The 12,612-nt window shown below is 45.0% G+C and overlaps 1 protein-coding gene across 3 annotated transcripts; it reads left to right on the top strand.

Moving 5' to 3' along the window:
* The first annotated feature begins 1,695 nt into the window (after window positions 1-1,695).
* On the top strand, window positions 1,696-11,735 carry LOC129669066 (zinc finger protein 354A). Of its 3 annotated transcripts, none has more exons than XM_055597161.1 (5): window positions 1,696-1,782; window positions 2,465-2,547; window positions 3,238-3,364; window positions 3,824-3,922; window positions 9,713-11,735. In XM_055597161.1, exons 2-5 carry the CDS (start codon window positions 2,515-2,517, stop codon window positions 11,179-11,181), a joined length of 1,728 nt encoding a protein of 575 aa, XP_055453136.1. In that variant the 5' UTR covers window positions 1,696-1,782; window positions 2,465-2,514; the 3' UTR covers window positions 11,182-11,735. The 3 variants fall into 3 exon arrangements, with proteins under 3 accessions (XP_055453136.1, XP_055453135.1, XP_055453133.1); XM_055597160.1 differs by lacking the exon at window positions 1,696-1,782 and adding an exon at window positions 2,014-2,119 and having other exon boundaries at window positions 3,827-3,922; XM_055597158.1 differs by lacking the exon at window positions 1,696-1,782 and adding an exon at window positions 2,014-2,119.
* Window positions 11,736-12,612: the final 877 nt, after the last annotated feature.

Raw genomic sequence — 12,612 nt, 5'->3', positions numbered from 1 at the left:
CAGTTATCCACTGGCTGTTCCTCTAAGATCTCTGTGATGATTTCTATTGGTTGTCAGTTTCATTAGATTGAGGGGTACACAAGAGCTTGGTAAAGCACACATCTGGCTGTTTCTAAGCTTGTCCACAGAGGATTTGCTCATAAGGGCTGTTACATAGATACTGATTTAATGCATCGATGGTCTTTGTATTTCAACCAACTTTGGGGTGTTATGGAACTGTAGAAGGTGGGACCTGGCTGGAGAAAGTGGGCTTCCAGAGGTGTCTTTGAAGGGTCTATTTTTCCCCAGCCTCTTCCTGTTAGCTTCTCTTTGCTTCCCAGCTGTCACCAAGTGCACAGCTTTTCTATTCTATGCCTTTCTTCTGAAGATGTTCTGCCTTGCCATCAACCGACACACAATGGAGGCAGCTGGGTAAGGACTATAAATTTGCAGAGCATGACCCCAAGCTAGCCCTTTATTTAGAACCTTCTCAGGTGAATGTCACAGCCACAGAATTTACAAGAACAGTTTCTCCTCTCCTGAGTTGTTGCCTCAGGTCTGGGCTCCATATTCTGATCTGTCCAGGCTGTCCTTCACCTTACTCTTTTGTTGTTGGTGTTGTTTTCTCATTACAGTTATCCTACAAGTCCTTAATTATGTTCACAGCTTATCATCTGATTCTTGTCTTTTACAAAAAAAAAAAGTACTTTGGGGTAATGATGTTTGTCTTACAGATGTTTTTCAAATGGCTTATAATAGGACTTGGCACAAAGCAGTGTTGGAACACAGATCCTACAGCTGTCTTTGTCTTGGACTTTGAAAAGTCAGACCTCACACCCCGCGGCCCGCGGCCTCTCCCTCTCTGGACTGAGAGTAGAGACACAACCTGCTGTGACATTGCAAGGCTCACAGAGTTATTTCTCCTCCTCTCTCAGCTACAAGCCCAGCTCCCACAGTTTCCCAAGACAACCTTGAATTATAGCTTAGTTATATATTTAGTGCCTTCCTGCCTTGCCTTGTGACTCCTGGCACACAGGTTAGGTCATGCGGTGGGGAACACTTCCTTTCCCAAACTTACAGGAATAAGGAATTCCTGTTCTTGGGAGCTGAAGGGTCTGATTTCCTCACCAGGTCCCCGTCGTGGCTACATGTGACCTGATTCTCATAACTCTTCTCCCTGCCCCCGCCCCCTTTTCTTCATTTGCGGGGGGGAAAAAGATGAATTTTAAGGACTTATTTATGAGCACGAAATGCAATCACTGTCCGGAGAGGCCAGAAGGGGACGCTGGAACCCAGGCGCTAGAGTTACCTGCCATGGTGAGCAATCTGATATGGGTAGTGGGAACTGAACTCAGCAAGAGCAGCAGGGACTCTTAAACCGCTCAGCCCCTCTCCAGCTCCACTAATACCTTATAATAAAGCTCTTTCAAAGGGTACTTCGTGTCAGGTTCCTTTCCACGAACCTACAGCATCTTTTACTATTTACCTAACAAGCTGGTCTTTGGTTGCCAGTGTCCACTACCTGCTTCTGAGGCTTCCACGAACCTGAGTAGCTGAGCGGACTGCAGCCCATACAAACAGAGGAACTTCAAATCCCAGAATCCTTGGGTTTCTGAGTGGACTACATTACCCAGAGGCCTCCGCGGCCACCACCCTCGGCCCCTAGCACGGACCCACCGTGAGCCTTCGCGAGTCATAGGCCGTCTGTGGCACAGTTCGAGGCTCGAGTCCAAGGTCCCTGGGCAAAGTCCCACGCGCGGCCTCCCGGAGCTTCTGTGAGGCGCGGCGGGAGCCGGGGGCAAGGTGAGCGAAAGCCTGGTCTATTCGGATGCCAGCGGGGGCTGGGCTGGGCTGGGTTCGGCCTGGCGTGGCCTCCTTCGCGTCCCCGCCCCCGGCCTCGGGCACGCGGAGGAATGCGCGTTTCCAGCTGCTTCAGCTCTAGAGCGTGCTCCCCACGGTCGGGCAGGGCCAGCCCAGGTTATCTTTCCCGTGCAGCCCTCCTGTCCTGGGCCCCTGAATCCATTTCTGAGTTTTCTCTGGAGTTCTGAAGGAAATCGACCCCTTGACAGCGGCAGTGCAGTTGGGGGCCAAGGCGTGGGGAGGAGGAACACCGCCCCTGGCTGTGGACAGATCTGAATGGGTAAAACCCCACTGTGCCCACTGTGGCTGCGCTCCGTTATCAGTTTCCTGTCTGAAGGGGCTGGGCAGTGCCAACTTAGACGTGAACAGTGTAGGAGTGATGCCTGACATATGGGGGCGTAGTGAGCCCCCTCTGTGATGGAGTCTAGTGTCTAGAGTCTTGCTTCTGGAAATCCATGGACATGAAGTCTGGGGACCCGTGATTCTCTGATGCCCGCCCTCAGCTCCTTCTTCCCGTTCTGGAGGCAGAAGAGCCAGGCTCAGCTGATGGGAGGCTTTGGGAAATGCGGCTTCTGAGGGATGCGAAGCAACAGGTACTACCCTTTTCTCCTTTTTCTTCCTCCAGATCCTCCTCCACCTTCACCCACCTTTGGAAGAAGAACCTGCAGAAAGAGCATGGCTCCTGAGCAAAGGGAAGCGAGGTCTCAAGTAAGCGCCTTGCCATTTCACTTCTTAGTGGAAGGAGAGAGTTTTGTTTGTTTTTCTTCCTTCCTGGCAGTTCTCCACACAGCCCAGTCTTCACTAGGATATGGAGCCCATGTCTTCCTTGGAGGAGTTGGGCCTCCTTCCATGGGTGGTGGATTCTGTGGGAAGCGCACCCCATGTTCACATTCCAGACTTCTGTATTTCTTGATAGACAGGCTTTTGTTGCCTAATCCCAGTCTGGTGTATGCCCACAGATTCCACAAGTAACATGCCAGGAGCATGAACAGAACACACATACATGCTTGAGAAAATTCTTTTCTGGCCCTTCACGCCCCTGTGTTTCTTTCTCTGCCCTTAACAAGTTTGTTTATTTATTTCCTTTTCCTGACAGTCCGTATGTTGCTCCCCAGCCTTCTCCAGCTCCTGGTAGTGGTTTGTTTTCCATTTTTACTTTGTGGATTATATGTTTTCCTTTAAGTTTTTCTTTCTTGTATATGTATTTGTGATGTGGTGTGCATGCATGCATATATATATGTGTATATTCTCGTGTACTTGGTGATAGGTTTGGATGGGCACGTCTGTGTGTTAGGATGTACAGGTGTGTGTAATGGCTTCTCCCATGGCTCTCCAGATCTTTAGAGTCAGGGTCTCTTACTTGGCCTCAGAGCTCCTCAAGTTGGCTTTTCCTCGCAGGTGTCAGTGACATTTGAAGACGTGGCTGTGCTCTTTACTCGGGATGAGTGGAAGAAGCTGGATCCCTCTCAGAGGACCCTGTACCGAGAGGTGATGCTGGAGAACTACAGCAACCTGGCCTCGCTGGGTGAGGAGATGCCCCGTGGGCAGATTCAGAAACAAGACCTCAGCAACTCCTTCCCTGGAGGGAGGCTGTGCTCACTGTAGACCTTAGCAGGGTTTTGCCTTAGGGTCATAGAGATGGGTCCTCATAAGTACTGATACATACTTCCTCCCTGCAGCCTGGAACTGCCCATGGGCAGTGGCGGAGGTGCCAGTGCCAACATTACTTCCCTTGGTGTGGAGCGGTAAAGGTTCTTCATGGTCCAGGCATCTTCCCCACCAGCAATCATTCTGAGCTTGCTTGGCTCATCACTCAGCTGACAGCTTTGATCCATCTCTGGAACCTCTTTCCCATTGCCTTTGCTGGAGGTCTGCATACTTTTACTGCAAAGGGCCATGTGGGGCAAACGTTTTAGACACACTTGATTTCTCAGTCTTGTGTGGTTGTCTGGCTTTTAGTTAATGAGTTAATTTTGTCTACAAGCAGGATTCCTGTTTACCAAACCAAAGGTGATCTCCCTGCTGCAGCAAGGAAAGGATCCCTGGAAAGTGGAGAAAGAAGGTCCCAGAGGCTTCTCTCTCGGTGAGTGAGTGTGCAGGCCTGGCAGGCCCAATGTGGAGAATGAGAGGGTGTGGCTTGGAGTGTGGGCTGGGAAACATCTTCAGGTTCTCAGTCCACAAGGAGTCATCAGAGGCTGAGATGGAGCACAGCGCTCGTAAGAACACCTTCCTGGTGCCCATAAAGCCCTGGGTTCAATTCCTAGGGTGTGTGTTCGTTCATGTATATTTAAAGGATGATAGAGAACTCACTCAGGCTGAAGTTCAAAGTGCAAAGGAAAAGGTAATGAAGGAAATGAAATGGAAGAGTCTTAAGGGTCTTGAAATAAGTGTCTTGGTGCAGTTCTGAGAGCTGTGTTCTGCGTGAGGACAACTGAAACATAAATGACCACTGTAGTGTGATAGCTTTGGGAACGCTGGTTCTACTCAGAAACAGTTCAAAGGTCTTTAAGTAAAACAGCTGAGGAAACTGGGGTGTATCCTTGTACAGGTAGTGATCATCACTACCTGCGATAAAGCGATAAAGACAGCTCCAGGGAGTGGGAAGGAATGAGGCAAGTTTCAGTGCACCATTAGGCTGAAACCACTAGGTTGGAAAAAAAATGTGTGTGTGTGTGCCACGCACACTTGCTGTACACATGAGCACAGACAGAAGGGTTTGGAGGCAATGTACCCTTTAAAATTACTCTGGGGAAATTATATTTCCATGTAATGTTTCAAATTTGTACAAAGAACATTTCCCAAAGTGCCCCAACAGCCGAGCCTGGCTCTTCTGCCTCCAGAGCAGGAAGAAGGAGCTGGGGGCTGGCATCAGAGAATCACAGGTCCTCAGACTCCATGTTCTTCAGGAAGTACTGTGGCATGTGCTATGGAGGATGGACTGAAAGTGAGGCCCAGCCAGGGAGCCTCAGGGAGCTGCTGTACAAGTGAAAGTAGAAAGTTAGTGGGGCGTAGATGAAGACTGTCGTCAGGAGTCCAGAGAGACCCCGTTTGATGAGTCTCAGGTGGGAGTGGTTTTCATTCCAGATGTGCGTGAGTTACTTGGATACGGATCTCCACTGGGGAATTCTGTAAGGTGGATGGGTTGGAACTCACAAGTGCGGTCAGAGCCCCGAAGCTTTGAGGTGACCAGGTGGGAGTAGGATCCTGGGAAACTGTTTTTGCAAGGTGGTTAAGAGGAAAGACCTCTTGAACCTGACCTGATGTGACCTGAAGGGACGTGCTGGAGAGATGGTTGCTATGGTGATAGACACTTAGGGCTGATGAGTCCGGGAAGCCCCTCACTGCTGAACCAAGACTTTCACTGCTTGCTTTGCCCTTCATAGATGCTCAATAGGCTGTGTGCTGGGTGCCAGCGAAGTGGAAGTAGATGGATAAAGCAGGGTCCTGTGCTTATGGAGTGTTTGGTGCAGGGAGGAGAGGAAGCCAAGCCTCCTCAGTCAGCCATGTGGAGAAGTTCAGTGAGGACTAATAGAGAATGACACACAGTGTTCTAAGTACAGGGTAGGAGCCATTGTGCGTGCGTGCGTGCGTGCGTGCGTGCGTGTGTGTATGTGTGTCTGGGGGGGGTAAAGCTTGAGTATCATCCAACTTAGGGAGTGGTGATGGAAGGAACCAATAGCCCATGCTCTGTGCTCGTGCATGTCTGTCTGGGAGGTGAAGTTTGAGTGTCATCTAGCTTAGTGACTAAAGGAGCCAATGTTGACCCAGGAGAAAGGTAGAAGAGTCCAGGAGACACTGGCAGGAGATTCTCCCGTGCCCAGCAAATGGGCTGATTTAGGATTTGAGAGTCTGCACAGGGCTGAGGAGTCACGAGAGCGCTTGTGTTGAGTTCCTTGTGTTTCACAGGTTTCCGCCCAGTTGCCACTTTAGTGGAACAAACCTCACTCATCTAAAACATGGCTCCACCCTCCATGTTCTTCATCTAAGTGTGCTTATTTCCCTTCCACACACCATCACTACATAGTAGCATGTGCTCTTGATCTGTCTCCTCCTCCTCACCTGTACGTGGAAGCACTTGTTTCATTTATTTCTGTTTTCCAATGCTGGCTAGAGTAGGCTTCTAGTTACATAGACAACACAGGAATGACTGCACAGCATGAATAAAGGAAGAAGCCCTCTCTAAATATCAAAGGCCATATGAAGCAAATGACTAATTGCACTTGAGGTTTGTGGCTTAGAACATAGAGATTGCTGCAAATGACTTTGCGTCAGGGCAGTTTGGTTTATTTGTGGTTTATATGGGAAGGTGGGAGTGATTTTCCCATATAAACCACAAATAAACCAATGACCTGCAAATAACAGTGTTAACGTGGGTGCGGTCATATGAGTGGTTCTGACACATTTATGATGAAATGATGGCTGGGAACAGCTTTAGCCTTAGTTTAGTGGAAGAGACGTGAGGGCTCACAGTGATATGCCAGAGACCACAGCTAAAAACAACTGGGTGGCTTAAAACAATTAGAATCCATTGTCTTAATTCTGGAGGTTGAAAGGCCAGGTTTGCCATGGCCCTGTACCCTCTGAGACAGGATGGAAACTATCCTTGTGTCTTCTCAGTTTGTAGTGGTGCCATATTCTTAGGGGTTTTTAAGCATGTAGCTGCATCAGCCCTTCCCCTCCCTTGGCCCACATTATGTCCTCATATGTCCTTTCTGCAAGTCAGGAGGGGCACTTCAGGAAAGAGATCCGGAAACTTGGCTTGGATACCAAGACTGACACTTCTTTCAACCTGTATAACCTTTGCTGACTCTAAGATCCTGTCTTGAGTGTCAGAAAACTCTAACCAGCACTCAGGCCCCTTCCTTACCTGCACCCTCACTATCTAAGGAGAATTTTGATGGTTCTCTGTGCTTATATTACCCACTTCTAACTTTCATTTCTGTTGTTGTATGATTTCCTCTTTAAATACAAGGTCTCCCTCTAGTTCAGGCTGGTCTGGAACTTACTGTATAGTGCAGGCTGGCCTTGAACTAGCAGAAGTCCTCTTGCTTTAGAATCCCGAGATTGTCTGCATGAGCCAACATGCCCATCCATGACTACCTATTGATTTCTTTATTCCTGTGCCAAATTGTAAACTTACTGAGGCTCACCCATGTGTAGGTTGCAGTTAGGTATTTATTGTTTTATTTGATAAATTATTAAATGAGGAATCGGTGCTTTCTGAAGTAGCAAGAGGAGGTGTGTAGGTTAGTTCTTAAGGAAGCAGTGCCAGAAAGATGACACCCTACAGTCAGGAACAGTGAGAGTAAATTGCACTGGTCCCTCTGGAATAAGATCCTGAACTTGGATTAGTGATAATTGCTAGGTATTTTCACTGGTGGACCAGAAGAGAATTTGATGACCGACTACTCGTGTATACAGGTGATAGAAGATTGAAAGATGACAAAAAAAATTATGGAAAAGCAAGCTACTGAAAAGTTTACCATGTCAATCTGAACTAAGAATCAGAAAAGGCCTTGAAAAGTATCTTGCTTTGGGCTCCAGAGATGGTTCAGTAGTTAAGAGGGCTTGCTGCTCCACAGAGACCTGGAATTTGACTTCTAGTACCTGCATTGAATAGCTTATGTGGCTTACAAGTTGAGTTCCAGAAGTCCAGTGCCCTCTGCTGGCATCCATAGGCCCTGCACCCACATGACCATACACATAACCATAAAAATAAAACTTTTAAAAATAGAATAAATTGCTCTGGTAAAAACAGTGTACAAGAAGAGTCTGGCAAAAGCAGAGAAGGCTGAAAGACTGAAGACACAAACAGGCACAGCACTGCACAAAGTGCATGTCACTGTGAACTTAGAGATGAATGCACATCTTGGGTAGCTCAATGAAGGTTCCTAGGTAAAGGCAGCTTGTGGCCAACTGGATAGACCCAGACTTCTCAAAACTGTTAATGGGTTCAGTGGCAGTTAAGAGCAAACAAAGCTAGCAAACAGCACATACTCAGCTACCAATGTTAGTGACTACCTTGCCGGGTCTGGAATGTATGCCAGCTCATACAGGTTGGTAGTTACGCTCAAGATGCCTATGGCCATGCTAGGCTGGCTCCTTACAGGAGTGCACTGGCTCAGATGTGGGCAGGCTAATTTCAAAAAGAACATATTTAAATGAATGTTGTAGCTACTGTTTAAAGGTACTACTATGAATTACTCTGAGCAAAGTGGGAAAGTCACTCATGTGACAGCTTTGAAACCAGGTGGCATCATAGAGGGAAGAAAGTTCAATACTAAAGGTATAATAAGAACCCATGAAGGAGAATCCAGAGCTGGTGGCAAGAATTTACCACACTTCAGCTATGGGGAAGATGCGCATACAGTGCCTGACTGAAGTGCTCAGAATTCTAGTAAGGGCAAAGTGTCAGAACTGCAGCCTTTCTTTACAGGAAGGCCAGAGGTAGTGTGTCAGACTCTTCATCGCTGTGACAAAAACCAGAGAAAAAACGTTTAAAGGGGGAGAGGCTTTGTCTTGTGGCTTTAGTTTTAGTCCATGGCTGCTTTGCTGCCTTGCTTCTGGGCCTGTAGTGAGGCAGAGCATCATGTGTGCAAATGTATGGCAGAAGAGAACTGCTCACTTCATGGCAGTCCAGAAGTTGAGGGAAAGTAAGGACAAGATGTACAGGATACTCCTCCAGTAACCTGCAAGGCTCCACCTCCTGACTTCCACCATCTCTCTCTGATCCCATTGGGCTGGGAATCCATTAATGATCTAGTTACTACCCAGACAGCTAATAGTGATGCTTTTTAATATATGAGCCTTTAGTTTCCATTTCAAACTCAAATCTTAACACCTCTCTTGCTTGTTGCTTGGATAAGGCTGCCTTTTCAGCTTACAGTTTGTGGCCTTAGGGTACTTGTAGAATTAATTTAATGAGATCTTTCTAATAATCTGTGTTCTGTTTGGGAAGGCAGTTCTATGCAGGCTTGTAACTAATATATATGAAATTCATGTTTAAGTAATCAAGACTATTTGACTTTCTTCAAATTAGGTAGGTATAAGTAAGATTTACTAAACAAGCCTATATTTCTAGCACTTGGAAGGCAGAGGAAGGAGGTTGCTGTAAGTTCCAAGCCAGCATAGTCTACCAACTGAGGCTGTATAGAGAGACTCCATCTCAAAATAGAAAGTTAGGTCTCTCTCTCTGTGTGTGTGTGTGTGTGTGTGTGTGTGTGTGTATGTGTGTGTATGTACACATATACACACATATGGGAGACCATCAAGAGGATTTGTGAGAAGTAGAACAAGCTGATCTGCTTGTTAATTATTGAGAGGTACAGAATAATACATCAGTACTTCAGAAGTGGTCACCTATAATCCCAGCACTCAGGAGGCTAAAGCAGGTGGTCATGAGTTGAAGGAGAGCTGTGCTACAGACTGAGATTCTGTCTCAGAAAACAGGAAATACTGGCTGGAGAAAAGGACCATAGATAATCAAAGTTAAGCAAGGATTCTCACAGTAAACTTTTAAATTGAATCTGAAAGATACTGTTGGTGGATGGGGGGGGAAGGCAAACTTAGCAGGTGGCAATGTAGGTGCCTATTATGGACTCTGTGGATTCTGGATCCTGCCTTTCCTAGCTTCTTGACCCTGTTTAATCATCATTTTGAGGTGGGTTTGCCTTATTTTATTGTTTTTCTTTACTACATACGTTTCCATCAGTTATGTTTCTATACTAACTCTTCTATTCCACCCTCCTTATATTTAACCACATACCAAGACTCTATTTAAACAGCATTAGAATTTCTTCACTCTAAATATCTAGCCTAGGTAGTCAATTTTTATATCACAAGAAACATTTCTGGTTTCTTTTTCCCTTTCTAGGATTGAAGCTCAGTCACAGAACCACAAAATCAACTCAAACCCAATATCAGGAATTGATTATGAGAAAATCTAAAAGAAATGAACCTTTGAGCATGAAGTCAGAAAACCTTTTCATGTATGAAGGCAAATTAGAGGAAAAGCAGGATAAGAATACTTTGACTATAGAAAGAATCCATAAAAGCAATTATCTTAGCCCAAAGTCACATAGAGAAAAAAGATCACCAGAATGTAAAAAACGAAACACTTTCAAGAAGACATCATTTTTATCTAATCAATCAAAGATCACTCCAGATAAACGCTATAAATGTAGTATGTGTGAGAAGACGTTCATCAACACCTCATCTCTTCGTAAACATGAGAAAAACCATAGTGGAGAGAAATTATTTAAATGCAAAGAATGTTCAAAAGCCTTTAGCCAAAGTTCAGCCCTTATTCAACATCAAATAACTCATACTGGAGAGAAGCCTTATGTTTGCAAAGAATGTGGCAAAGCCTTCACTCTCAGTACATCCCTTTATAAACATCTAAGAACCCACACTGTAGAGAAGTCCTACAGGTGTAAGGAATGTGGTAAATCCTTTGGCCGAAGGTCAGATCTTTTTGTACACCAGAAAGTCCATGCTGGAGAAAATTCTCATAAATACAACCCAGGTAGGAAGGCATCCACGTCCCTTCCAGGATGTCAGAGAACTCACTCCAGAAAGAAGACCTACTTATGTAATGAGTGTGGCAATACCTTTAAGTCTAGCTCATCCCTTCGTTACCATCAGAGGATCCACACTGGAGAGAAACCTTTCAAATGTAGCGAGTGTGGCAGAGCCTTCAGTCAGAGTGCCTCGCTTATTCAACATGAGAGAATTCACACTGGAGAAAAGCCCTACAGATGTAATGAATGCGGAAAAGGCTTCACTTCCATCTCAAGACTCAACAGACACCGAATAATTCATACAGGAGAGAAGTTTTATAATTGTAATGAATGTGGCAAAGCCTTAAGTTCCCACTCAACTCTTATTATTCATGAAAGAATTCACACTGGAGAGAAACCATGCAAATGTAAAGTTTGTGGGAAAGCCTTCAGACAGAGCTCAGCTCTGATCCAGCATCAGAGAATGCATACTGGAGAAAGACCCTATAAATGTAACGAGTGTGGGAAAACATTCAGATGTAACTCATCCCTAAGTAACCATCAGCGGATTCATACTGGAGAGAAACCATATCGATGTCAGGAGTGTGGGATGTCATTTGGTCAAAGTTCAGCTCTTATTCAGCACCGAAGGATTCATACTGGTGAGAAACCCTTTAAATGTAACACCTGTGGGAAAACTTTTAGGCAAAGCTCTTCACGTATTGCACATCAGAGAATTCATACTGGAGAGAAACCCTATGAATGTAACACATGTGGGAAGGTTTTCAACCATAGGTCATCCCTTACCAATCATTATAAAATTCATGTGGATGAGGACCCTTAAAAAGTAGATTTGCATGTGTAAAAGCCTTAAACCAAAGCTCTTCAGAGAAAGTGCTTGAGAGATGAAATAAGCGTAATGAATATGGGGACCTGTGCTTATTTAGTTTTCCTCAACTAACCCTCGGATAAATTTTGTGCAACAGGTAGGAGGAAAGTATCCATGCTTGAAAGACGCTTTTAAAAATTACTTGAGATGCAGGCATAGTGCTTCATACATGTAGCCTGAGCTACTGAAAACCCTGAGGCATGAGGATTGCTTGAGTCCATGAATTTGAAGCAGCCTGAGCAATCCTAGGGAGAGCCTGTCTCAAAAAAATCAGTAACCTAAGATGAAGAATTCACAACTGAAGACTCGGGCGTCTATAAAACGGTGTTTTTCTCTCTGGAGCTGTGTAATCGTAAGCATGTAAGTACACAGCGAAATGTGGCAGACTCCACAGAGAGACACTAAACTACACTGGTATTTTTCATAACATTTAAATAACATCCCAAAGGGATCAAAGAAATTATACATTTTTAAGAAAAAAAAAAAAGGGCCAAAATAAAACATTGAAATGAATTGTAATCTACCTTTTAGTCTCTGGAATTTATCTTTTCTTTGCCTGATTTCAAATGTCCTGTGTGGATTTTATTAAAAATGGAAAATAAGAAGCTGGCCTCCCGGTACTGCTGTGAACTGGAGATAATCTACACAGTTATTAATTCTGTTTACAGAGTTTCTGTTGTTGCTCTTGTTTTGTTAAAGTCATTTCTTACTAAATTCTACTTGTTATCTGTGGGCTGTCTTCTAGGTATATTAAATCTGGAAAGAGGCAATTATGGGGAGCTGAAGAAATGGCTCAGTGGTTAAGAGAATGTTCTTTAATTTCAGTGGGCCTGAGTTCAGTTCCCCATACAAGTGCCCCTACCTCCAAGGAGAGCTGGGGTCTCTAGTCCTCACAGGCAATTGCACACATTGCATATTCACACACATACACATAATTTAAAATCTGTTCAGGAGATAAATTCAAAGATAGTAATTTCTTTAAATCACAGCCTGAGCAACAAAACCCATACCAGAAGACATTTGGCAAATCTAACACTGTAGGAAAATGCTGAAGAGATGCTTGTGTGTCCCCCCATCCCCAAATTCGTAGGTTGAACTGGTAGACACCAGGGTGAAGAAGTCAAGAAATGGGGCTTTTGAAAGATTACTAAGTCATGTCAGCTCCTCTTGTATGGGATCAGTGTTCTGATAAAATAGTGAACCCATTCTATTTTAAGCCATCTTTCAGATGCCACAAGAAGATGCCTTTGAAAGATATGGTAGTTTTCAGCAGAGAGCAAACCATCAACCCTTAAAAATTGCATTTACCAATACAAAGGTTTATCTTCATTACTATCACTAACTTTAGAATCTCCTAGAGGGCACACCTCTGGGCTTGCTTTTGAG

This window comes from Psammomys obesus, unplaced genomic scaffold (genome assembly GCF_907164565.1).
Source record: "Psammomys obesus unplaced genomic scaffold, mPsaObe1.curated_primary_1811, whole genome shotgun sequence".
Lineage (NCBI taxonomy): Eukaryota > Metazoa > Chordata > Mammalia > Rodentia > Muridae > Psammomys > Psammomys obesus.
This window is presented reverse-complemented; position numbering and strand designations above follow the sequence as displayed.

Coding starts and splice junctions, on each gene's coding strand:
- LOC129669066 (XM_055597158.1), top strand. Junction 3,365..3,823: donor CAGCAACCTGGCCTCGCTGG/GTGAGGAGATGC, acceptor TTTGTCTACAAG/CAGGATTCCTGTTTACCAAA. Junction 3,923..9,712: donor TCCCAGAGGCTTCTCTCTCG/GTGAGTGAGTGT, acceptor TTCCCTTTCTAG/GATTGAAGCTCAGTCACAGA.